The sequence below is a fragment of the Nicotiana attenuata genome, chromosome 5 (genome assembly GCF_001879085.1).
Source record: "Nicotiana attenuata strain UT chromosome 5, NIATTr2, whole genome shotgun sequence".
Taxonomy (NCBI): Eukaryota; Viridiplantae; Streptophyta; class Magnoliopsida; order Solanales; family Solanaceae; genus Nicotiana; species Nicotiana attenuata.
In genome coordinates this window covers 56760049-56785272 of record NC_031993.1, presented here as the reverse complement: position 1 = coordinate 56785272, position 25224 = coordinate 56760049, and the positions used below count along the sequence as shown (strand labels likewise).

At 33.7% G+C, this 25224-nt stretch overlaps 1 protein-coding gene across 1 annotated transcript; it reads left to right on the top strand.

The window, feature by feature from the left end:
• On the top strand, positions 5953-8712 carry LOC109225895 (probable trehalose-phosphate phosphatase J). Its single transcript, XM_019390707.1, has 10 exons — positions 5953-6183; positions 6297-6574; positions 6662-6802; positions 6890-6961; positions 7058-7150; positions 7250-7408; positions 7580-7727; positions 7837-7907; positions 8066-8158; positions 8378-8712. The coding sequence occupies exons 2-10, from the start codon at positions 6305-6307 to the stop codon at positions 8483-8485; spliced, it is 1155 nt and encodes a 384-aa protein (XP_019246252.1). The 5' UTR covers positions 5953-6183; positions 6297-6304; the 3' UTR covers positions 8486-8712.

Here is a 25224-nt window from a genome sequence, read left to right as displayed (position 1 = left end):
ATCACCAAAATAAACTAAGGCATACGCTGCTATAATATTCAATAAGATGTTCCTCTTTCAATTAATCACTATAAAAGAATAAAATCACAACTAATATTAAAGCTCCTCCAATAAATTCAAGCTATTAAACAGTAATTAAATTCATAAATACAACCAAGTCACCAAATCATGTCAAATCCTAAGGTAAACTACTCCATAAATATGGAGAAAGTCATCACAAATAGAGTTAAAGAATAAGAGTATATTAATCCAACATTACAATCCAAACTCGCGTATTGAATTGGTAGAAGGAAGATGAAAACTTGTGTCTTGAAGCATCCAATGCTCTCCAAAAACTCCCTAGGTCAAAAGTTGCTTCGAAAATATGTTTTTAGTGTATTTATACCATGTAGGAATGGGCCGGACAAAACTACCCTTTCTGAGCCAAAGTGGGAGAAGTTGAGCGAGAAAACATACTATCGCGGTGCACCGGGCGGCGTTCCATGCGCCGCATTAGTGGGAAAGTTCATATGCCTATTTTTTTTTTCTGCATGAATTTTGCACTAGCACCCTGCGGTGTGCCCCGCGGTGCATGAGTGTATGTTCTCCAGAGTAATTATTTTTTCTCAATTTTTAACATTCAGACTCGGTCCTCGAACCCCGAACACGATCCCTACTTAATTCTTTGGTTTCTACTCAGACTTCAAATCTCCAATTCATACATTTTAGCTCTAAACTTGCTTCTTCACTCGAAATCACATCCTATACAATATAACACACGTAATAAGTACAAAGTACTAACAATTACGCTCAAATACAATCGAAGTCTAGTAATTAGAGTGTGAAATATTGTTTAAACATGAGTTCCCAGCCTACCATCAACACCCCCACACTCTAATCATTGCTCGTCCTCGAGCAATTAAATTATACTTTAATTAGAGACGACCTTTTCAAGCAACTCTCCCTAACTCATCATGCCAAGAATATTTAAAACTGACAAAGCACCATACCGTAACATCCTAGACTCAAGACTTAACGCAAAAGCACCACGTATTTTTCAGAAACCTACTCACTTACTCTAATACGGAGGCCAAAGACATTACATTTTCTTCGCAAGACATGTGACCTCACAGAAATAATAGAGAGTAGTTTCACACACAATAAAATTCAAGAACAAATAGAAACTCAACATAGAAGTCATTCACTCTCAGAAATAAGATTCATGTGCCACAGAAGACGTACCATAGGGTTGCCGTAGTGTAGTATATTACTAATTTGAGCTCACTCAATCAATGATCAAGTAGGACTTTAACTGGTTGTAATGTAGGCTGTGAGACGAGTATGATACATTTGGATATAGTGGATACTATTTTCTAAGCACTTTAATGCATATACATTAACAATTCAACCCCTCACGTATGTTGAACCAAACCACAACCTTCATAATAACATCACACTCCTAGTTTCTTTAAGTACAAACAAGATAAGAGCTACCACTAGCACGAAATCAATTTTTTTTCTCTTTCTAATACATGTAGAAACTCTCTTTTTTTCTCTTTTAAAGTTCTGATTTTTTTTCAAGCAACTTCGATTTTTTTTCCCTTTCTTACAAGTGGCTCTCACAACTTTTCAAACAGTGCACCTTTTTTCTTTTCCTATAGTTCCAATAAAACACCCAACCATACCTCCATTTGGTGTAATAGTAGGGTGTCTAAATTATGCACTGAGAAATCCTCCTTTCAGGTTCTTTACTGCCTTAGCACATAAACAGGCACCCTACTATTACACCAACACCGTACGATAACAACGCATGAACATCATATCAATCTGTGCATAACCTCAAACCATCGAAAATATAGATATTGAGCTGAAACGACAGAACATCCTTTCGCAAGGCGACGATAATAACCTATCCGAATACGCAGGGAAAACATCTTGCACCACGTCAGCAGTACCACTACAACTCCTTGATGCCCAAATGATAACAAGCGCTCCACGTTGCATAAGATGGAGTAGGAAGGAAATAAAGGCATGAGCCTCAAAGAAACCAAATCGCACGATGAGAAATCAAGAAGGGAGATGCTCCTAACAGCCTTGTAGCCTCTCGAAGATAAGTACAGACGTCTCCGTACCAATCCGCAAGACTCTACTTGACTTGCTACATGATCACATAGGACAATCATAATCTAATAATCCCACGTAGAGTTAATTTCGGTCGGGACGCACAATTATGGACCTCGGAGAGTGCCTAACACCTTCTCTTCGAGGTAATTTTAGCCCTTGCCCGTTGTTTGATAATACGGACTAGTTAAAATAGAGTTATTTACAAATAGGTGTCCTAACGCACCTCAAAATCATTAGGTGACGACTCTTCTCTTTTAGTACCTCCTTTAAAAGAGTTGTCACATGTCAAAACCCGCTTTTGCGAGAAAACGTGGTGCGACAAACGTCATACCTGTACGGACTAGAAATAGACCGAGACTTTTCAAAAGATGAACCATATGAGGAATACTTATCTGCTTGACGGTCAACCCATAGATTATTTTCATCACATTTAAAATAAATAGCAAACTTGCTGCTAACTATGCAACTTTTTTCTTAGGCTGGTTATGCTCCATCTTCACAACATTTAGAGTTTAATATTAAGAATATTTTCTTCAAATTGTCTTCCTACAACTTGTTAGGTACTACAAAAGAAATCTTGAAGACAAGTTAACTAAAAAAAAATAATTCCAAATTAGCACCAAAAATTATTTTGAATACTATTGATCGCTAACCCCCCCCCCCACCCCAGCAACGACGTCAAAATTTGACGAGCGCAAAACACAACATGAAATTGATACTCACTAGCCAAAGATAGTATAGTATAATATTATCTCTACCGGGATTGAATATAAATAATGTTCGAGTGATTTTTGGGTTAAATGCTATTCAGGATATTTAACACTTCTATCTAGGATGATTAATACTCCAACTAACAAACTAAAATTAAGGCAAGTAAAAATTAATCACAGAGAACTAGAGAGTAAAGCAATGAGTTGTTATCAATACGAAAAATAAAGGCTTTGACATGATAGGTGCAAGGCTGCTATACTAAATTTGATACTGTTATATTTCACTCTTAAAGTTCTATCGATTCTTACGAATTCAATAAGTGATTAGCTTATACTTCTGATTCAGATTTCTTTCTTGATTAAATCTAAATCTTTCAAATAAACTAATGTGAAGTGCGGTAAAACTTGCAAGAATCTATTCGTAGGAATGATCTAAGAGAAACTTATCGGAAATATATCTCAATCTTAATTTAAACAGTACCTTAAAAAAGCTCTCTCGATTACTTCAAAGAATTGCCAAAATAAACTAACAATAACGCATACGCTGCAATAATATTCAATAAGATGTTCTTCTTTCGATTAAACACTATAAAGAATAAAATCACAACTAATATTAAAGCTCCTCCAATAAATTCAAGCAATTAAACAATAGTTAAATTTATAAATAACAATCAAGTCACCAAATCATGTCAAATCCTAAGGTAAACAACTCCATAGATGTGGAAAAAGTCATCACAAATAAAGCTAAAGAATAAGAAAATATTAATCCAACGTTACAATCTAAACTCGCGTATTGAATTGGTAGAAGGAAGATGAAAACTTGTGTCATGAAGCCTCCAATGCTCTCCAAAAGCTTCCAAGGTCAAAAGTTGATACAAAAATATATTTTCAGTGTATTTATACCATGTAGGAACGGGCCGGACAAAAGTACCCTCTCTGAGCCGAAGTGGGAAAAGTTGAGCGAGAAAACATACTATCGCGGTGCACCGGGCGGCGTGCCATCCGCCGCATTAGTGGGAAAGTTCATAGGCCTATTTTTTCGACTCTGCAGAAATTTTGCACTAACGCCCCGCGGCGCGGTAGTCTATTTTTTCCAGAGTAATTATTTTTTCTCAATTTTAACATCCAAACTTGGTCTTCGAACCCCGAACACGATCCTGGCTTAATTCTTTGGGCTTCTACTTAGACTTCAAAGCTCCAATTCATCAATTTCAGCTCTAAATTTGTTTCTTCACTCGAAATCACATCCTACACAACATAACACACGTAATAAGTACAAAGTACTAACAATTAGGCTCAAATACAATCAAAGTGTGATAATTAAAGTGCGAAATATAGTTAAAAACGTGAGTTCCTAGCCTACCATCATATTGATGAGATTTTTTTTTTGAAAATAAACATTCAAATATGTATTTGAGTTACAAAATAAATATTAAATATAAATTTAAGTTCGCGAAAATGATAAATATTGATCAGTTATATTCACTTATTTATGATCTTATCTAATAATATTTATCTCATTACAAATTAAAGTCAATGGTATACAATTTTATTATGAGTAATTTGTAATTAGAATATTTTATGGATATTATTTTTATTTTAATCACCACGTATAATATGATTCGTCATGGTTAGACATACAGGAACCAATAAAGCTTGACAATTAAGTTATTATTTAGGTATTAGTCATAGTTGCAATTCTCTGGACGTCCTAGAAATAAAATTTTGAACTGGAATTTAAGAAAAATGTTTAGATAAGGTAAGCTTTTATTTAATTTTAAAGTCCTACAAATTAGGATTTCTTATATATATATATTAATAATTTAATAAGTAAGATTTTAGTAATTTTAAAGTCTTAAATATTAGCAAAGAAACTTAAGTTATCATATTAGAGATACTTAAATTTAAAATATGCTTCCAAAGGGCAGATCTGCATTTAGGAGATGGGAAGACTATGTGTTCCATGTGACGTGTGCCACATCAGACAGATATTCAACAATTGTTGAGGACGTGGCATGATCCTAGCTGGCAAGGGGGCTGTTAAGGTGACGGCTAAGACGGCGGGAGAAGGGAAAGAGGATGTCCCAATAAGGTTTCGGTGGGACCACGTGGCAAGAGAAGAACTGAAACCCTCTCCAAGATATTGAACCTGTGGGGTTCTCTCTCTCCACATCCCAACTTGCCTCCAAAGATTCCAACCCACAACATTAATCAAAATAAAGTAGTACTCCCTCCGTTTCATATTATTTGAGGTAATTTGACTCGGTATGGAATTTAAGAAAAAAGAAGAAGATTTTTGAAAGTTGTGGTTTTAAAAGCTTAAGGGGTAAAAGGTTTGTGGGGCCATGCCATTTGTGTGTCTATAAAAACTTCTCATTAGGGGCAAAAAGGTAAAATGGAGAGTTTAAAGTTGAATTATTTCCAAATTTAGAAATGTATCATTTATTTTGGAATAGACTAAAAAGGAAAGTACACCATTTAATATAAAACGGAGGGAGTAGTATTTACTATTTGTGAGTATAGTATTATTTGTGTTTACATTGAATCAAATACTTCTTCTTTTCTGTTTTATGCAAAACTATTTTTGATATTCCATAAAAAAAATGGATGTCACATTTCATATTTGAAAGTAATTCAACTTTCAATTTTACCTTAACATAATTTTATCGTCACAAAAAATAATAAATTTAAAATCATAAATCTGAATATTTTTATGCTATGTGTCGAATCAAATATTATCAATTAGAGCAGATGAGTAGTATGTTGTATGTTTTTTTTTATCTAATCTTTTATAAATTAAGCATGGCTGATAAATATAAAAAGAGCAGTCTGGTGCACAAGGCATCCCTAAAGGGTGTGATGTAGACAGCCTACCCTAATACAAACATTAATAGTTGCTTCTACGGTTCAAACGCGTTACTTATAGATCACACATACTATCCTAATGAAAGTATTAGTGGGCATAAGAATGCATTCTTAATCTTATTAGTAACGCTCAAAATTAAATTACATTATGTAGTCTTTTTCTATATGGGACCCACAACTGGGGGAGGGGGCTGTGGGTCTTTACATTACCTTGTCCGTTAGTGTCTGGTTGCAACTATAAAATAAACCAAACCGTCCCAAATCTCTTCACACAGATACCCACTCTTCATCTCTTAATAACTCCTATTCCAATCCCAATTTGTCTTTCCTACTTTTTTTCTAGCATTGCAAGTAAAGAAACTCTTATTGGGCTTCCTCTTAACTCTCATTCCCATTCCCCATTTTTCTTTTGCTACAAAACAGAGTGAAAGCAGAGTACACTATTCTCTGTTCTTCAAGATTGTATTTCAATATAGTATTAACTGATTAGTTGAACATAATTTAGGTAATATATTGAATCTTTGTGCCAGTTTTCTCAAATGGTTTTGCGTATATTTTCGACTTTGTAAAGAAAAAGGTTTTGTTTGCTTCACTTATATTGTGTGTTTGTTTTTGTAGGAGTGACAATGACTCAGCAGAATGTGGTAGTGTCCGATCCTAAATCCGGTATTAATTTGACAATACCGGTGAAGGTATCAAACTCCCCCGCTCTGTTCACGACGGCGGCACAGAAGCCACCACCGGCGCCTGGGAGTTGCATCACCATTTCACGAAAGACACTTGTTGAAATAAAAAGTGGTCCAAGAATCAATTCTTGGGTTGACTCAATGAGAGCTTCCTCTCCTACTCATCACAAGTCCACTCCTCCTCTTTCTGATGACATCAATTCTTGGATGGTAAGCTCAAACTTTCATGCAGTTTATACAATAATGCCTACCACATATTTGCTTTATGTTCTAGCTGATAATTGAAGAATGAAACAGGTGCAACATCCATCAGCACTGGATATGTTTGAGCAGATAATAAGTGCTTCAAAGGGAAAGCAAATAGTAATGTTTTTAGACTATGACGGCACCCTTTCCCCCATTGTTGAGGATCCTGATCAAGCTTTCATGTCTGATGCTGTAAGTCTTTTTATCTATATTATTAAGTAATTACAATAATTTACTAAGATTATTCCACTCACTTCTTTCTATGTATATATATATCAGATGAGAGCAACAGTGAGAAAACTTGCTAGATATTTCCCTACTGCAATAGTGAGTGGAAGGTGCAGAGACAAGGTACCCGGATTCTTCTTACTTCTCTCTATGTTTTTATTTTTCATTTTATGAATTGGTTTTTATGTACTTTTTTGGTGATTGTATAATTATATATAGGTATACAACTTTGTACGATTGGCAGAGTTGTACTATGCTGGAAGCCATGGAATGGATATAAAAGGACCATCAAAAGGTTCCAAATACAAGAAAGTGAGTTTAACTTATTGTGAGCATCTTCAGTTCTTACTATGACTTTGTCTTTCTTGCTCTCCCTTAATATTTACAGAATTTCATATATTATATTTCCAGGGAGCAGAAGCTGTTCTTTGCCAACCAGCAAGTGAATTTCTACCAATGATTGATGAGGTTTACAAAGCACTCATTGATGCAACAAAGTCTACAGAAGGAGTTATAGTGGAGAATAACAAGTTTTGTGCCTCTGTACATTTCCGCTGTGTTGATGAAAAGGTATAAACCCAACCTGTCCAAATATTCTGTTATTATTATCATCCATAATAATAACAATATATGGCCCATCAAACAAAGCATGGGTTAAAAGCTTAATATAATGAATTATTTAACTGTTGTTTAAAAAAGTAGAAGAAAAGATGTGATTTGGGGTTGTTGTTGATGTAACAGAAATGGGGTGAACTAGCACAAGTCGTAAGGTCAGTGCTTAAAGAATATCCAAAGCTGAGATTAACACAAGGAAGAAAAGTATTTGAGATCCGTCCTACTATTAAATGGGACAAAGGCAAAGCTCTTGAATTCTTGCTTGAATCCCTTGGTAAGAACTGTCTGTGTCTCTATATTTATTAGCAAATAAATTATTGAAATATAAAAAAATAAACAATTGTTTTGATGCTAACTTTGATAATGAAACCTCTCTTCAACAGGATACGCTAACTGTACTGATGTATTTCCTGTATATATTGGTGATGATCGAACCGATGAAGATGCTTTTAAGGTATCCTATGTTCCTATATTTAATGTTAAGTTTTATTTAGTATTTGTTTTGTGTTTCTTTTTTGTTGGCTTTTGAGCTTACCAGATCTTCTTTGGTCTTTAACTTTTTTTTTAATTGAGTTTTCTTTGGCTACTAATCCTACATTAAATGTGGTCTAGGTTCTAAGAGAAAGAGGACAGGGTTTTGGCATTCTTGTCTCCAAAATTCCAAAAGACACACATGCATCTTATTCTTTACAAGAACCATCTGAGGTGAGAATTACTATAACCCTATTAAGGTTTTTCTTGAACTATGGTTTAGGTGATGCGAATTAGTTGAATTTAAAAAAGAAAATCAAATAGTGGTCTCTCTATTTTAAATAAGAGAAGCAATTATAAGTTTCAGTTGATGGTCAAATCTTTTTTAAAATCAAAATCTAAAATATTATTGACCTTTATTTCTTACTTATACTTAAAATTTGATTTGCACAGGTTATGGTGTTTCTACGACGCTTGGTAGAGTGGAAAAAGTTGTCGTTAAGAAGACAGTTTAGAATTCGAAGACAAATTGAAGAGATAAAAGCATCTCTACGGAACTAATGAAGAATTATTGTCCAAAATTAATGGACTTAATGATGCATATAATGTATTTTCCTTTTATAAATATAACAAAAGAAGTTGTAAAAGAAAAGGTAGAAAAGATAGGCTTTTTGATCCTTTTCTATTTGGCTTTAAGGCCTTGTACGTCTTTGTAACTAGCTCTGTACAAGGGTATAATTGTAATTTTCCAGTCTTAGCTAATGCATATATTGGAAGTTCTCTCTCTCCATCTCTCCTCTAAATACATATATACTTCTTATATTTCAATTTAGATGACACATTTCGCTTATCGATAGTCAATTTAGCTAAAATTTTAAGCTGAATTGAATTATTTTAACTCATTATTTAAAAATAAAATTTAGATATTCAAAAATTATAAGTGTAATTTTTCTTATGTTAATATGAGTAAAATAATATATTTTTAAATGTTGGTCAAAACTCATATATTTGACTCTCGATAAGCAAATTGTGTTATCCAAATTGAAAGTGGGTATATATATATATATATATATATATATATATATATATATATATATATATATATATATATATTAACATGGTTTGTTTTTATGATATTAATGTTATGGCGTAAAACAAGCGACTTCATATGCCTCTAGGGGTGTGCATTCGATTTATCGATTCGAGTTTGACCCTTATCGATAATTACTTATCGATTGTCGATTTGTACATATGCTTATCGTTATCGTTTCAATAAGGTTTCGATTTTGATTTATCGATTTTGGGGGCTTATCGATTCGGTTATCGATTACACCAATAAGAAAATTTGCGGGATTCCACGGAAAGTATATCGCTATAAACGCGCCTAACTAATAATGAAGCTAAAATAATACGAACACCATTTATAATATAAAAATTGTGTCAACAAGCACATGCAACAAAACTAAAGTAAGGGATCAAATGTATGCCACCAACACTCCAACGGTATAAAAAAAACAAAACAAAACAAAACACATCACTACGGCTAATTCTGTTTTCCATTAATTTGAACTTCATTCCCTTGATCTTTAAATATGATCATTACTTAAATGTGGTAGAGGAAATAATAGGGTAAGGGACTTAGGGTAAAGGAAAGGGTATAGATTAGGGAAAATAATATTGTATAGCCGCTTTTAAAATAGTAGCGGAATATATATACATTCTATATGTTATATTAATCTACACAAATAGGTAATTACTGATTTAACAAGTGTCTACAGTCTAGGGGTGTGCATTCGATTTATCGATTCGATTTTGACCCTTATCGATAAATACTTATCGATTATCGATTTGTACATATGCTTATCGTTATCGTTTCAATAAGGTTTCGATTTTTTCGATTTCGATTTCGATAACAAATAATCGATTCGATTTATCGATAAATCGATTCGAATGCACACCCTTACATGCCTCTTTTAAGGATGGAATTTACTTCAAAAGTTGTCAGCATCGTTGAGTAGAGATTGTAGAGAAGTTGTATATATCTTTCCCTGTTTGTTTTACTGACTGATAGCCGAACTCTATCATTAAGTTAAAGAATTTATAAAAATGCAATCACTTAACCAACTGTTGCTAAGCACCACACTAGAATTTATCTTCTTTTACCATCCAAAATAACCAATATGAAGGAAGGGGTGGAATAAATGAGTCAGATATGGACAAAGTAGTTCTAGTCATGTCTTTTTATATCTCCACATAAAAAGAATAAAACGTGAAAAACCGACCCCTTTAATTATTTTTTGGTAACTTCGGCCTCTTTTCTTTAGGAAAATAATTCATAGCAAATTTAGCAAGCCAAACAGAATCAAAAGGAAGAAGTATTAAGCAAATTTATACAGTTAAATTTCTCTATAAAAATCTGGTTCATTTTAATTTTTTTAGATGCTATAATAAAGTGCTATTATAGAGAACATATATTATAACATAACATAAAAAAATCAGTTCTTAAAAAAACTTGACTTTTATAATAAATGACTATTATATAAGGATATTGTTGTAGAGAGGCTGGTCACATCGTATTTAACTTAAACAAATAGTAAACTTTCTCCGCTGCTGTGGACTGTGGTCCTGGAGGAGCTAAGGTTTGTAATCACTCACTTAACGAAGACCTATCTTAATAATTTATATTTTACACATTGAAGAGACTTTGTGTTTAAAATTATGCAATTTTATGTTCTGTTTAACTAAGGCAATTCCTCATGTGCATCAGTCTATCATTCGTCTTTTCCACCTAATTATCCCTCAAGACCAATACAGTAAGAGTGTTACTAGTATCATTTATTGAGAGCCATAGCTTCAATTAATTCACAACATTAAAGACATATCATTATCAATGCCTTTACCAGCTGCAAATTAAGCATAGTCTTCTTCAATGTATTAATTGACTTGCAACACTTATCACACATTAGCTTCACATAAACCGACCATTCAAGCTTTTTCCCTACAATTAGGCTTGCCAAAGGGGTACTTTATTTTTTTTTCTTTTTCTTTTTGGCGGGTCAAGCACGTTAAATATGTCTTTCATTAATGCTAACTTCCTTTTTGACTTTGTTAGTTATCTATTCACTTCCATTTGACCGACTTAATTAGCATTCTAAATTAGGGAAATGAAAATAATTAGCATTCTAAATTAGGGAGTGGTAATAGTAGTCTTGTATAATGTATATGGTCCTCATTCTAGTACTAAGGGGGACTTACTTGGTTGATTTCAATACAAAGGTGGATCATGAAGAATATTAGGTAAGGTTGAACCCACTGAAAAAAATTCTGAATTCGCCTCTCCTTCAACACATAGACTATTTCTTTTCCCTGCACGAGCAAAGCATGCAAGTATAGATATCAATGTTATGAATTTCCTCTTTCAAGTTACATACTTTACATTTTTCACGTAACAATTCCAACGAATCGAAAGTCCAAATATAGGGAAGAGAAAATAGTATCCTGATGGATGGTCCTAGCTAATTCTAGTACAATTGGAAAGCAATAAAATTGACATTTTAATACAGATGTTCAAGTTACAAGTTATGGATGTTGGACAAAATATCGTAGCCATAACATATGATTGGTCATATAAAGAGACTCAGGTGAATGGATGGACCCATACATAAACACTTAGGAAAAATTGATTTATCCTCATGTACCTGTCCATCTTTATTCTTTCTTATATAACTGTGTCCCATGCTGAGTCAAAAGGATAGGCAGTGAACATAGATATTCAATTTTTGAAATGATGGGTCCTTCAATTAAAGGTTCTTTTGTTTCTTAGTTACATCCTTTTATTATCATTGATTAAAATGGATATCATATCAAGTTATCAACCTTTCCAGCTCTATTAGATCTGTGATTGAAGTTAGACTTCTAAAAATCCAAATTCAAGATACTCTAGAGAAACTAGGGATGAATCACTTTGTTATTATCTTTTTTCAAGGGAAAACTTTCTTAGAAACGTATCCCTTGACTAGAGCTTAGAGCACACAACTACATGGCAATTGTCGACGAAAAATTTCTCGTTTTTGCTAATTGAAATTAAGTATTAATATTTAGTCACAATGGTACAGTTGATTAATATTTATGATGAAATAGGCAGTTAAAAAGTTTTTATTGGTAGTGTCTTAATTGAACAATTATATGCAAAAACTTCTATATAATGCATAAATCATTTACTGGGAACTTACCTGTCCATTGTTTACACCAAACTAATAAATACGAGACAAGTGTTTTTTCCGTGTACGTACTATAACTTAATCAAGGGTGGAGGTAGAGTGCGGGATGCAGGTTCCGTCAAACCTAGTAGCTTTTGTTCAAACCATGTAGTATTTGTTTAAAAAATTCCATTGAATATGTATAACTTATTAATTTAGAACCCGATAACTTAAAAGAATTACAATCCCGAACGCATAAGGTTCAAATCTTGACTCCACCTCTGAACTTAATCATGATTAAGTGATATGCTCTCATAAAATTTAATAACTAACGTAATACTGTTTGATTTAATATAAATACCGAGATCAAATAAGTATAAAGACATAAAGTAGTACTCATCGTCTGAGCTAAAGAAGGTAACAGGTGAATAGATCAGTCAAAGATTCGATAAATACATTTATTTAGCTGAACCGAAAAATAAGTGATTGAAGGCGTTAAGATTAGATAACTACAAAAATTACTTCTTTTAGACTAACAATATCCACCAAGAAGTTTATTAATCGCAACAATATAATGAATTTAGTAGAACATCTAGCTTAACCATTGGCCATCAAGGTTTGAAAAATCTCCCTGTTTTAGTTCCTCTACTGACCAAATGGGGGAATAGGAACCTTGAGATTAGTAGCAAATGCATAACACAATAAGAGTTCATAAAGGCAGCCCGGTGCATTAAGCTTTTGCTATGCACGAGGTTTTAGGAAGGGCCGGACCATAAGGGTCTATTGTATGCAACATCACCCTACATTTTTGCAAGGCGCTATTTTTACAGCTCAAACCCGTGACCTCCTGGTTATATAACGATAAATTTACCAGTTACGCCAAGGCTCCCTTCCACGATGTGAGTTCATAAATAGTGTAATTTCAATTTGTCTACTTGTTAGCAAAATCATAATTCTAGCTGCCTCCTTTGTTGCATACCGTAGATCTACAAAACCCCTTTTCCAAAGACAACAATTTGAAAAGAGAGTTGTAATGTAGCACTGAACTGAGGCCCTTTCTTTTCTACAGGTAAAAGCTAAAAGCAAAGCAAACACGGATTGACCCGACACTAGCTAGCTAGCTCGCACAACATGACACATATTTTATCAATAAATAAATCATCCTAGTGTGGGAAATTATGTGTAGCCATGTGGCATATTAGAAAGATATTTTACAAACCCAAAAGAACTGTAACCATGTTCTTGAAACAAGAAACATGTTCTAACTAGTCTAGCATGCCATTGGAGGTTAATTCAAGTGGATAATTCTTGGAAAGTACTCCAAAGAAAACAAGAGCCAAATCCAAAAACGAAAGAATATTGGTACTAGACTATAAATATGGAAGCATAGCCATTGCATGCAGACACAAGAAGAAATGTTACACATTGGATATCAAGATATAAAGATATTAATAGCCAAGTTGAAATCATAAGGTAGTTTCTATGTTTTATTTCTTTGGGAAAGAATAACAAGTCATGAGGATTTCCTTCTTTTTTGCTTGGTTAGGTTAGTGAAAGGGAAACCCACCATACAAGGGGTTGTAGGGAATCTAAAAATGGTTGAATGGGGAGTTGGAATCCACTTAAAAGGGAGTAATCTTTTTGGGGTTTTACTGTTTTTGATGTGAGGGAAACACATGGAATTGTGGACATGGGAACACTAACATGCCTCCAAAGTTTTTGACAACCTTGGTTCTTTCGGACGTGGAAAGATGGATTCCACTTGATACATTATTTATTCCCAATCTAGAATCCGTTAAGCTGTCTTTTCTTAATTCAGAATTCATAAACTTAAAATTCTGGCACCACCGCCCCCTCCTTCAAACTTTACTCTCCACCCAATCACTAGTATTGACATATTCCTAAGGTTCAATTATTGGTGAAATTGGGGTGAAGGTGGCAGTGTCTCCAAGCTGCTAGCTACTTCTCCATTCTTCATTTTAACCGATACTAGCTGCCAGTCTACTACGTACTGCAAACTCCTTTGAGAATATCCTACTTTAGATCCCAAATTCTAGTCATTAACAGTTAATCCTTTACATTAGGATCAGACAATGTGTACCCTTTGCATACCATCTTTGGTTGCTTTGCTGGATTCCTATCTTCTTCCAACCACTACATAATCCCTACATGCAAATTTTGTGGAGGCAAAGATGTTAATTTCCTCTTTCCCAATTTATATTATGTTACGTTCTTTTCTTTTTATTCTATATATTTCTATATCAAAAGACAATTTATCTTTAAAATTTTTATTTTACCTTTAATTGGATGATTTATAGCCACATAAAACTTTTAACATTAAATTTTTCTTTCTTTCTTTCTTTGTAAAATTATGTTCTCGGTTAAACCCCGCCACTTAAATTGAGATAATTAGATTCATAAGGTTTTGGTCTTTTGAGGGATTAGGTTTGTTGGGGGTAGGGGTGAGGATAAGATGTAAAGATGAGGTATTGGGAGATCAATACCTCCTTGTCCATGGGTAAATGTCAGAAATGTCATGGAGTTGGGGTATAATAGGAGAATGGTCCTAAAAGCATACGTGTCTAAAGTATGCAAATACATGCAAGAGAATAAAAACATGTATCTCTTCCTTGGGAATCGGTCCCCGCCTTTAGGGTCGAGCCCCAAGTAATAAGGGGTTTTGTTTTGTCCGATCTCAATATGCCAACAATTTTGATGGATACCAATTGCCTCTGGTCTGCTCATTTGTAGGACATTATGCCGTTAAATATTACTAGGTACATACACCCACTGTTAGTAGTAGTGGGGTTTTGAGATGTAAAGAGAGCATGTGACCCAGATGCCATACTTCTGGGGAGCAAATGAATATGAGTAAAGTGGAAATGGTTCATTGGTCCGATCTATCTGACATGTTTTCTTCAGAGATATTGGGGAGATCAATGAAACAAATAAAGAAAGAGAGAATAATATTGTTGCAAAAGAGTTTCTGATGCATGTTATGGATCTATTTGGCAAGTTCCCCCCACACACACCCTTTTTGTTTCATTTCGTTCCTGTACAATGGGTAGGTTGATCACGTGCGAGTTGGTTGGATCAGTAGTTTCTCATATGGGAGATTTTGGATCAATCGGTTGCCCTCGCCAGTAGTTTTTTCAGTCAGAGTTCGTCACACTTAACTTGTCTAGTGCGTATATATTCCTGTGTGGTTTGCAAGTTATTGCACATTTAGCAGGTTATCCAATACGCACCCAAAAGTAGACAAGCGGCTACGATTTTTCCTCTGAATTTTTCAAACAAAAAAAAACAATGGGTAGGTGGGATTGAATCTCCCTCCCGATATTTCTTAACTCTTTGACTCTTCACCAAAGCGCACTTGGAAGTTGGAGAAATGAACTACTATAACTAAAGAAATTGTTATTGAACAAAAAGCTAAATGGATTTCAGTTCTTATTTCTATTAATCATCTTATAACTTCAGAACAAATTATATATTGTAGTCTTACCAGAGCATTTTTCATTTTCTTTAGTTTAACATGTAACACAATCATCTCATATTCTCATTAGTATATTCTCCGATAGCAATTCTATCGTCTCTGATGATGTAGTAACAATAATGTAGGTTTATTCAGAATATTTCCATTTAATTTTTAATTTTTTCTTCTTATTACAACAGGAGTGTAAAGAGATAAGTACTACTATTTTGAACCACTCCATTTACAATGTGGAATGAGGATGTTTATTGATAACCCTCAACACTCCACCGTATCTCATAGGTAGCAGAGCAGGAAATATGCACGAGGTGTTTTGCAATTAGCACTAATTTATGTCCTAACAACCCATTATTGGGATTTTATAGCCAATGGACACTTCGTTTCAGCTTTAGTAAACAAATCACAAGTACAAGGCGTGCAGTCAACATATTCCTTTTTATTAGTATTATTTTCAGAATATCAAAATTGCCACACACAAAAAAAAGAAAAAAAGATTATTGTTGTCTTGATTACCTACATCCTTTCTAAAAAAAGCCGCATGTGGTTCCCCTAGAAAATTTGATCAATGAGGAGCCTATTTGCCATTCCCGAAGTCTATAAGAAGTTTAGAGCTTTTCTCATTATCTAATAGTTTGAAGGAATTTCTTATTTTTCCTCTAAAATCTTACCTTGATATTTTCACGTAAAATTTGTTAAAATACTATATATTGTCTTCTCCTCATGCTAAAGCTACACTCCACCTTTAATGGTAAAAATTTATTCCCATTCAGTACATACGTCAACCCAATTATACGATCGATATATGTTTTTAAATACATTGGTATCACTATTAATTAATGCACATTCTTGCCTTATGACTTAATCATGATAAATTAGTATATTGAGTGCCCATTAGTTTTTATGGATTTTAATTTACTCGAACAACATCCTGTGCCTTCCCAATCCCATCCCCAACACTATGGCTGTCCAACAGAATGGGGCGGGACGGGACAAAATTAATGGAACGGGACGTGATGGGACGACACTTAGCCAGGATAGTGGCGGGACAGGACGAAATGGAATGGGATAAACAGGACGAAACGGTAGGCCCGTCCCATCCCGCTAAAAAACGGGATGGGACGGGACGGAACAGGACGGGACGGGACGGGATGGCGGGCCTTAAGTGGGCCGTTTTAAAAAAAATTATTTAAGCATTAAGTTTGGCAACGGCTAGATTTTTGACAATGACTAAGTTTTTAAAATTTGCAACGTCTAGTTTTTGACTTATTTAATAGACTTAAATGTTAAAAAGGAAATTAGGAAACTAAGAAAAGAATTATAAAATATTAAAACAAAAGACTTGTAATGAAATATTCTAGTAATTATAATAGAGTTATAATTTATTTAATATAATTTCAAGCTATTAAGTAACTAAGTAAGAGTGTAAGACAATTCATAAAAAAAAAAAATCAACGCTTAGAGCCTTTTATTTATTAATAGAATTTTCAAATCTCACATACAAATATAATTCTTCCGAAGAGCATCTAATCTACACAGCCACCTTTCAGGAAGGGTTCTGTTTGAACTAGGCCTCTTACTAGCCAATTATAAATTATCATACTAATATTTGTAAGCTCCTATATAGCTTCTTTGTAACATATCTATAATTTCTCTCGGACATTGTTCTGGAATTGGCAATGTTGATTGATGTTCCATGAGCTCCATGCCGTCATCGCTAGTGCTAAGTATCTCATTGTATTCTTTTTCTTCCCTAGTGGTTAATTTTTCAAAACCAAGATTTCTTCTTTCTGAATTAATCAAATCTCTGAATAATAAGGAAATCTCTAGGCCGTCCTCCGCTAATGAATGTCTATGATCGCCGATTTGAAATCTTGCCGCACTAAAAGTAATCTCCGATGCTACTGATGATACGTGAATAGCCAGGATATCTCAGGCCATTATTGGAAGTATTGGAAAAGCCTTGCCACACTCCCTCTACCATGCCAAAAGTTGTTCGTCTCTTCGTCTTTAATACTTTCCGATCCTTAATTAAGATAAGAATCAAGTTCTTCATCAATAGAGCAATCAAAACCTCTTATATCATCTATATCTTCCCATAGAACTTCTGCTCTAGACTTAGAAGTAGAAGAAGCAGTTTCACCACCTGTTGTTTTCATAGATTTATATTTGTCAAACATTGATCTAGTATAAGAATATATGCCAGCTTGGCAGTCTTCGAGAGATGGTTGTTCATTTTCTTGAATTTCTAAATTCTTATAAATTTTATGAACAAGTCCTTTGCATCTCTAAATTTTAAAGATAGGTTAAGTAGAGTAGAAATTAAATAAACTTGGGTAATAAGGAAAAAGTACTTTTTAAATTTTGAAATCATTTCATTAATGGCCGGTGCATAAGTTGGATTTCTTTTATACTTACTAAATACAACAAAAATTTCACAAATATACCATAATATTTGTGTAACAGTAGGATAATATATACCAAAAAATTATTTTGTAGCATATTAAAAGTTTTCTAAAAATTTAGTATGTTCTTTGATCTCATCTCAACCAAAATCAACAATTTGATCAGCAGGGATACTATTATGCATATTAAATACCTTTTGTGTAGGCACCTGTTCATAAGCAACTTTAAGCATTTCATAAGTAGAATTCCACCTAGTACAAACATCTTTTGGATCTTTTCTATATGGAAGGTTAGCACTAGCACATTGTTGAGCAAATTCACGAAGTCTACTCCCTTTATTAGCACGAAAAATATAGCCGCAAGCATGTTATATTTTACTACAAGCTCAAAAAATAAAATAATACCATCTTTTACAACCAAATTAAAAACATGGCATGCACATCATCTAACATGAGAGTTTCTGGATTAATTGGACAAAGTCTAGTTTTTAAGCTAGTTGCTGCGGTTGTGTTAGCAGAAGCATTATCTAAGGTGATAGTTAAAACTTTGTCAATGAGTCCATAAAAATCAAGTATTTGTAGAACAGTAATTGCAATATATGCTCCAGTGTGTTTTGAATCAACAAATTTATAACCAATAATACGTTTTTGCATGTTCCAGTGATGATCAACCCAATGACATGTAATAGTTAAATAATCACAACCCAGTGACAAGAAATTGCCCAAAATATTTATCCAAATACTTGACGAATTAATTTGAAGCTTGGAAGTTGCTTCAAAAATTTGCCCAAATACTTGAAACTTATCACTTGATTGTGAGAAAATTGAGAGAATAATACAGATAGAATGTAAGAGATTTGAGTGAGAATGATTGATTTTTGTGGAAAAAAATGAAGAAGGATGGGGGTATTTATAGTTAAAAATAAGGCCATAGTGTAATTTAATAAACTTAGGAGTTATATTAAAAGTTTGGGGGGGGGGGGAGGGAGGGTTATTTTAGGGGGTGGGGGCCAAATATGGCCGTTTTTGGACGTTGAAAACGACTATTTTTTCAATTGAAGTCGTTGCCCAACGACTATAATTAAAAAAAAAAAATTAAAAAGGATGCAGGACAGGACGGGACGGGATAGGCGGGACCCGGACGGGACGGGATAAATGGGATGAAATGGCCATCCCCTCACATCCCTTGTCCCGTTTAAAATAGGCCCATCCCGTTTAGAATTAAGTGGGACGGGACGGGACGGGATGCAGGACGGCCAGTCCCGTTGGACAGCCTTACCCAACACCGAAAGAAAACGATAAAAGATCATACTCCCTCCGTTCACTTTTACCTGTCCACTATACTAAAATACATTTTCACTTTTCTACCATACTAAATTAAGAGACAATCTTTTTTTTCTTGTTTTACCCTTATCATTAACTACCCATTCCTTAAATCATTTCCCAAGACTTTTGGAAATGCTATCATTATTATGAGTAAAACTGTAAAATTACCTCATTTATTTTTTCTTAACAGGAGTGCAAAGTCAAAAGTGAACAATTAAAAGTGAACGAAATGAGTACAATTTTATTTATATTTCTTACCATTAGAATTGCATTAAAAGAAGCATCTAGGAATACTAAACATGTGCAATTGTGCTTAAAGACAATTTTTTAGCCCACCTTTTCCACTAGTGTTTCATTATAACCAACTTCCTTGGTGCAATAGTATATATTTCCAACTTCCTTATAAACTACACCACTCGACCCTAGACTAAGGCTTGCTTAAAGTATTTGATTTTTTGCTTGATACAACGTTAACTTACCTTCGATCGGTTCAAGGAGTGAGGATTATTTTTTGCACTTTAACCAACTAGCTTTTATATTAATGATTATTCAACTAATGTAATCATTCTCAAACTTGTTTACTCATTAGTCTAGTTTTCTTTAATGTAAAGCCTTCGGTTAGCGCACTAAGCAACTTGAATAATATTTTAATTTAGAAAAGGTTCCCATCTGTTTTGTAATATTAATATATGTATTTAGAACATAAGTATGATCAATTTAACCTAGACTTGACTTTATAGTCATGTTTTGACTATATATTTATGTTGACCAGTTGTCTTTTTAAATTTGTTTTGGTTAAACCTAGAACAAGTTTATATTTTACTCCTTACTAGTAATACATTATTTGTATTGGTAAAAAGCGGTCCTAACACGTCGCCCTGTCAATATATACTAGCACTTATTTATATTTTGAAGGCATTTTGATTCCAATTCTGATACAGATTATTAGCAATTTTTTCCTTCGTATTCATCAGCTTTGTTCACCATTCCTATTCAACAGCTCCACTTAATCAAGGATCATCAAATTTGAATCATTTCTCCTTTATTTTATCGTTAATTCATTACTTATTTTTACAATGCTCATTTGGTTTTTTTTTTTTTACTGAGTCGGTCGGCATATTTATCCTTAAAATAATTTTTAGGTTAAACACCATTTCGATTTCAATCAGCAAAATTCTAGGAACTAAAGAATCATGAGATGTCACATGAAAGGATGGGCTTGATCTACCAGTTTATTTATGTATTTATTTATTGTAAGAGCATCCTAATTATCTTTCCTTATTAACGAAAAAATTTGGGTTCCAAATGGCAAACCGTTGCGTAACAAATATTACAATCCGCATACTTCAACAATGATAATTAAAATGTTAGCATTAATACATATTTTTGTTGCTGCTAGCTTTTTGTCTTCTTAAATTTCAGTGTACTAAGATAAGTCAAAAGCAACTATAATCTTGGTTAGAAGTGTATTAGTTACTTCTTCTTCTCGTAAAATAACGCAAAACTTTTCCACTTAAAAAATGCAAAACAAAATAGAGTTAAAAGCCCCCAATACATTGTGTGCTAAAGTAAACTGATTTCGAGCCCATCAAAAGGAGGCCCAGTGCTATACCGTTTAATTTATGAGAAATTTTCATAAAGCACTATCTTTTAGTAGTAATTAGCCATCTATAGATATTATTTGCTATATTACGATTTATAGATACCTTTTCTGTGGTTATAAGATGTATTTGATGTATTTAAGGTAATGTATTCATGAATACAGTAGCAAAAATAAGCGTAAATCAGGGAAGTCCAGCTAATCTTCAGATGTATTCAACTGTATTTACGAGGTGTATTCCAAAATACAGTAACGTATTTTGCGTAAAATATGGACCTTTCAACTGGTTTAAAACGGAAAGGAAATCAATTTACCTGATATTCTCCTAATATAACTCAACTAACACAAACTATTGCCCATAAATCTGTATTCCTCCCTTCACGAAAGTTTTTCAATCGGAAAATTAACCTAAAGCAGAGCAACATCTGGATTTCAAGTTCTCCCTTTTTTCTGTAGTTCCAGTGCGTACTTGTTCTCTTTTCAACCACGAAAAATTGCGATTGATACAATTGTATACATATGGCAAGTTTAACAGTGTTGTTGCAGCATTCTGGCAAGTGGAACAGTGAGAGCAATTACGTCGATTATTCAATTGAGGAAACACTGATAAAGGAATATGCGTCGTATAATGATTTGGTTGCGTCAATATCTAATCAACTGGGCATAGATTTGAGCTCAAAGTCCATTAAAATTCAATACAAAGTAGAAGAAAATTGCACGCCAATGGAAATACACAATGATTTGGGTTACAGGGTGTATGTAAAGTTGAAAAAAGAGAACAGAGAATTCGGGATGTATCCTTTGTGCATAACAACGATTGAAAAAGAACTTGTATCCGGAGGTAGTTTACTTCAAAGCGACATTGTGCAAATAGACGAAGCAGTTCAAAGGTATGATTCCGATACAGATGATACACTTGCTCTAGATTTTGTAAATTCAGGACAAGCAATTGGGGTGTTCGAACTGGAGAAGAATTTGATAATTTCAAAAACTAATCAAAGGGAGGTTATGGCTGGACAAGTATATAAGGATAATGCTACATTGAAAGAGGTAATGGAGCATTATGCTATATCTCAAAGGTTTCAATTCCGAGTTGATAGGTCTAATTCTTTCAGGTTTGAGTGTATTTTATATTTTTGTTGTATATTATATTCATTGTTGGAGTTGTAAGTTATATGTTGATGTGTTTATGTGTATTTGTGAATTTTCACTTGATCTTCACTGATGTGGTTAACTATTTTTTTATGGTCTTCAAATACATGTATTCTTGTGTATTTTACTTGTATAAACTTATTACAGTGGCTCTCATTCATTTCCTCTTTTGTTTACTAGTTGTATATAAATTTATGCATATAACTATAGATGTATTTAGTTGTATTATTTGTACAAATACATATAGGCGTATTTGTATTCATGTGTATATGAGTGAGTTTTTGTAAGCATTTATGCTAATCATTTGTATAATCATATATTCTTTTCAGCTATGCATTATTATGTATGTCAGAAGATTGTGAATGGAGGTTTAATGCTTCGAGCATTAACAAATCAAAACTATTAAAAGTGAGAGAGTTCATTGATAAGCATACATGTCCGTTGAAGGACAAGGTGTATGAGCAGCGACAGGCAAGTAGCAGCCTTATATGTGGTATGATTAGGCCCAAGCTTACTAATCATAAGAGGAAATACACCCCAAAGGATATTATTGATGATGTGAAATCAAATTTAGGTGTACATGTTAGCTACATATTGGCGTGGCGGGCTAAAGAAAAGGCAATGAATTTTTTGAGAGGTGAACCGGCTGATTCATACAAAAATTTACCAGGATACTTATATACAATGGATATGACATATCCAGGTTCACATATTAGAATGGTAAAATCGCCCAAAAATGAATCTATGTATGTGTATATATCTTTGTATGCCTTTATAAAGGGGTTTGGTCATTGTAGACCCATTGTGGTTGTGGATGGAAGTCACCTAAAATCTTACTACACCGGGACATTCGTCTCGGCCAGCACGTTGGATGGTGCAGGTGAGTACGTGAATTATAATAAATTTTGTTAATATTGTAAAGATTGAAATACATATTTTAAAAATATGTATGCAATTGTCTTTACAGGTCATATATTGCCACTAGCATATGATGTTATTGATTCAGAGAACGATGCTGCTTGGACGTTGTTCTTTGAGCAATTCAAGATAGCATACAGTAACAGGGAAAACATGTGCATCATTTCAGATAGAAATGAGAGTATCATTAAATCTGTATCGAGAGTGTATCCAAATGTACCACATTTTGCCTGTATATGGCATCTATGGAACAACGTATATATGAAATTGAAAAAGAGCCATGCAAAGTTGAGCGAGATATACTTCTCGATGGCAAAAACATACACACAAGCTGAATTTGACAGTCTAATGGAAAAGGTGGAGAAGGTAGATATTAGGGTGAAAGAATAATTGGATTAGCTGGATACGAAAAGTGGGCAAGGTTGTATGCATCTGTTAACAGGGGATGGACCATGACATCAAATATTGCTGAGTAAATCAATGACGCACTAGTGTCTGCAAGGGAATTGCCAATATACGACTTCCTCGAAGAAGTTAGGAAGATGTTTGGACGTTGGAATTGCAGTAACCGCAAAGAAGCTACACAGACATACACAACGCTTGGAAAAAAAAATACCAGGAGATGCTGACTTTAAATGAGGCAGTGTCTACACGCATGATTGTAAGTTTTATTTTAATGTCATTGTATCATATATTTAGCATTTTTTTTGGATAGCTTTATTTTTTCTGAAATAATTTATACCTTTGTTTAGATAGTTGTATTCAGTTGTATTATCATGCAGTAGCCTTATAATGTGTTTGTTTCTTTTCAGATGCTTAAAGTTAAGCAGATGTTAGATGTATAAAAGTGTATTCATAGGCTTAGATGTAATTATAGTTTATATTCTGCCGGTCTACATATAAGATGTATTCTTCTGTATTCAAATATTTCAGTTGTAACTGAAAAATTTTGCAATAGTTATTCAGTAATATGTTTGTATTCAATACATATTTGATTTAATTCATACTGTTGTATATTTAATACGTCTATTCTTTGGTATAAAAATGAGTTTTTTTGTGTATATGTGCTCAAAACATATAGGTCTATGCTTAAATGTAAGTGGTACCATCGACTGAATACTTACATACGGTTACTGATGAAGGAAGGAATTACACCGTCTGCCTGTTAGAGAGAAAATGCATTTGCGGGAGGTTCCAAGTTGATGAATTACCATGCCCACATGCTTGGGCTGTATTGAAGAGCAAGTTTCTAATGCCAGATGATTATTGCTCTAACTATTACAAATCAAATTCTGTTGTAATGACATACGATGTGCCTGTGTACCCGCTACCGGACAAAAATGAATGGAATATACCAGCACATGTTGCAGAGGAAGTTGTATTGCCACCAAAATGGAAAAGACCTCCTAGAAGGCCAAAGAAGAAGCGCGATAAACCTTTCAGTGAATTGCTGCAGCCGAAAAATCAACATTCATGTAGCATATGTGGGCAGGGGGGACATAATAAGCGAACGTGTAGAAATGCTCCACGTAGGATTTAGTTAACACTCAGACATGTATTAGTGCTCCAGCTATTTGTCATAGATTCCGATGACATTGTGAAGTAATACATTTTGACTCTTTTCGTGAATAGATTCTGGATATATTTAGTTGTGTATTGTGTTGAATACATTCGAATACAACCTGTTTAACACATACCTAGACAATATATTATAGACAGTGCCTGACTTGTATATACATAACCAACCACAATACATCTGAATACAGTTATATACTCAGCTATAATATAACAATTTAAATACATACATATACAATCTGCTGAATATATAATTATAGCCAGTGTATTATTCAGTCTCTGAATTGGATATACAATGCACACGACTGGAGCTGATTACATACTAATATACAATATTGAATACATACAAAAATACAAATTGTCTTATACATTGTGTCTGCCTTGACTATACAAATCCAACCAAATAAATACAATTACTTATAGATTTGTATAAGTATGAATATAACCTGCTTAAGTAAAATAAATACATCAGGGTGAGTACATACGTATAAACCTGTAACATACAGTTCCTGACTTTGATATACAAGCCAAGTAACTGAATCTTAATACATACTTATACGCCCTGTTGAATACATATGAATATATTCTGTAAGATAGATATGAATAGAAACTGTAGATTAAGCGTGAATACTTATGAA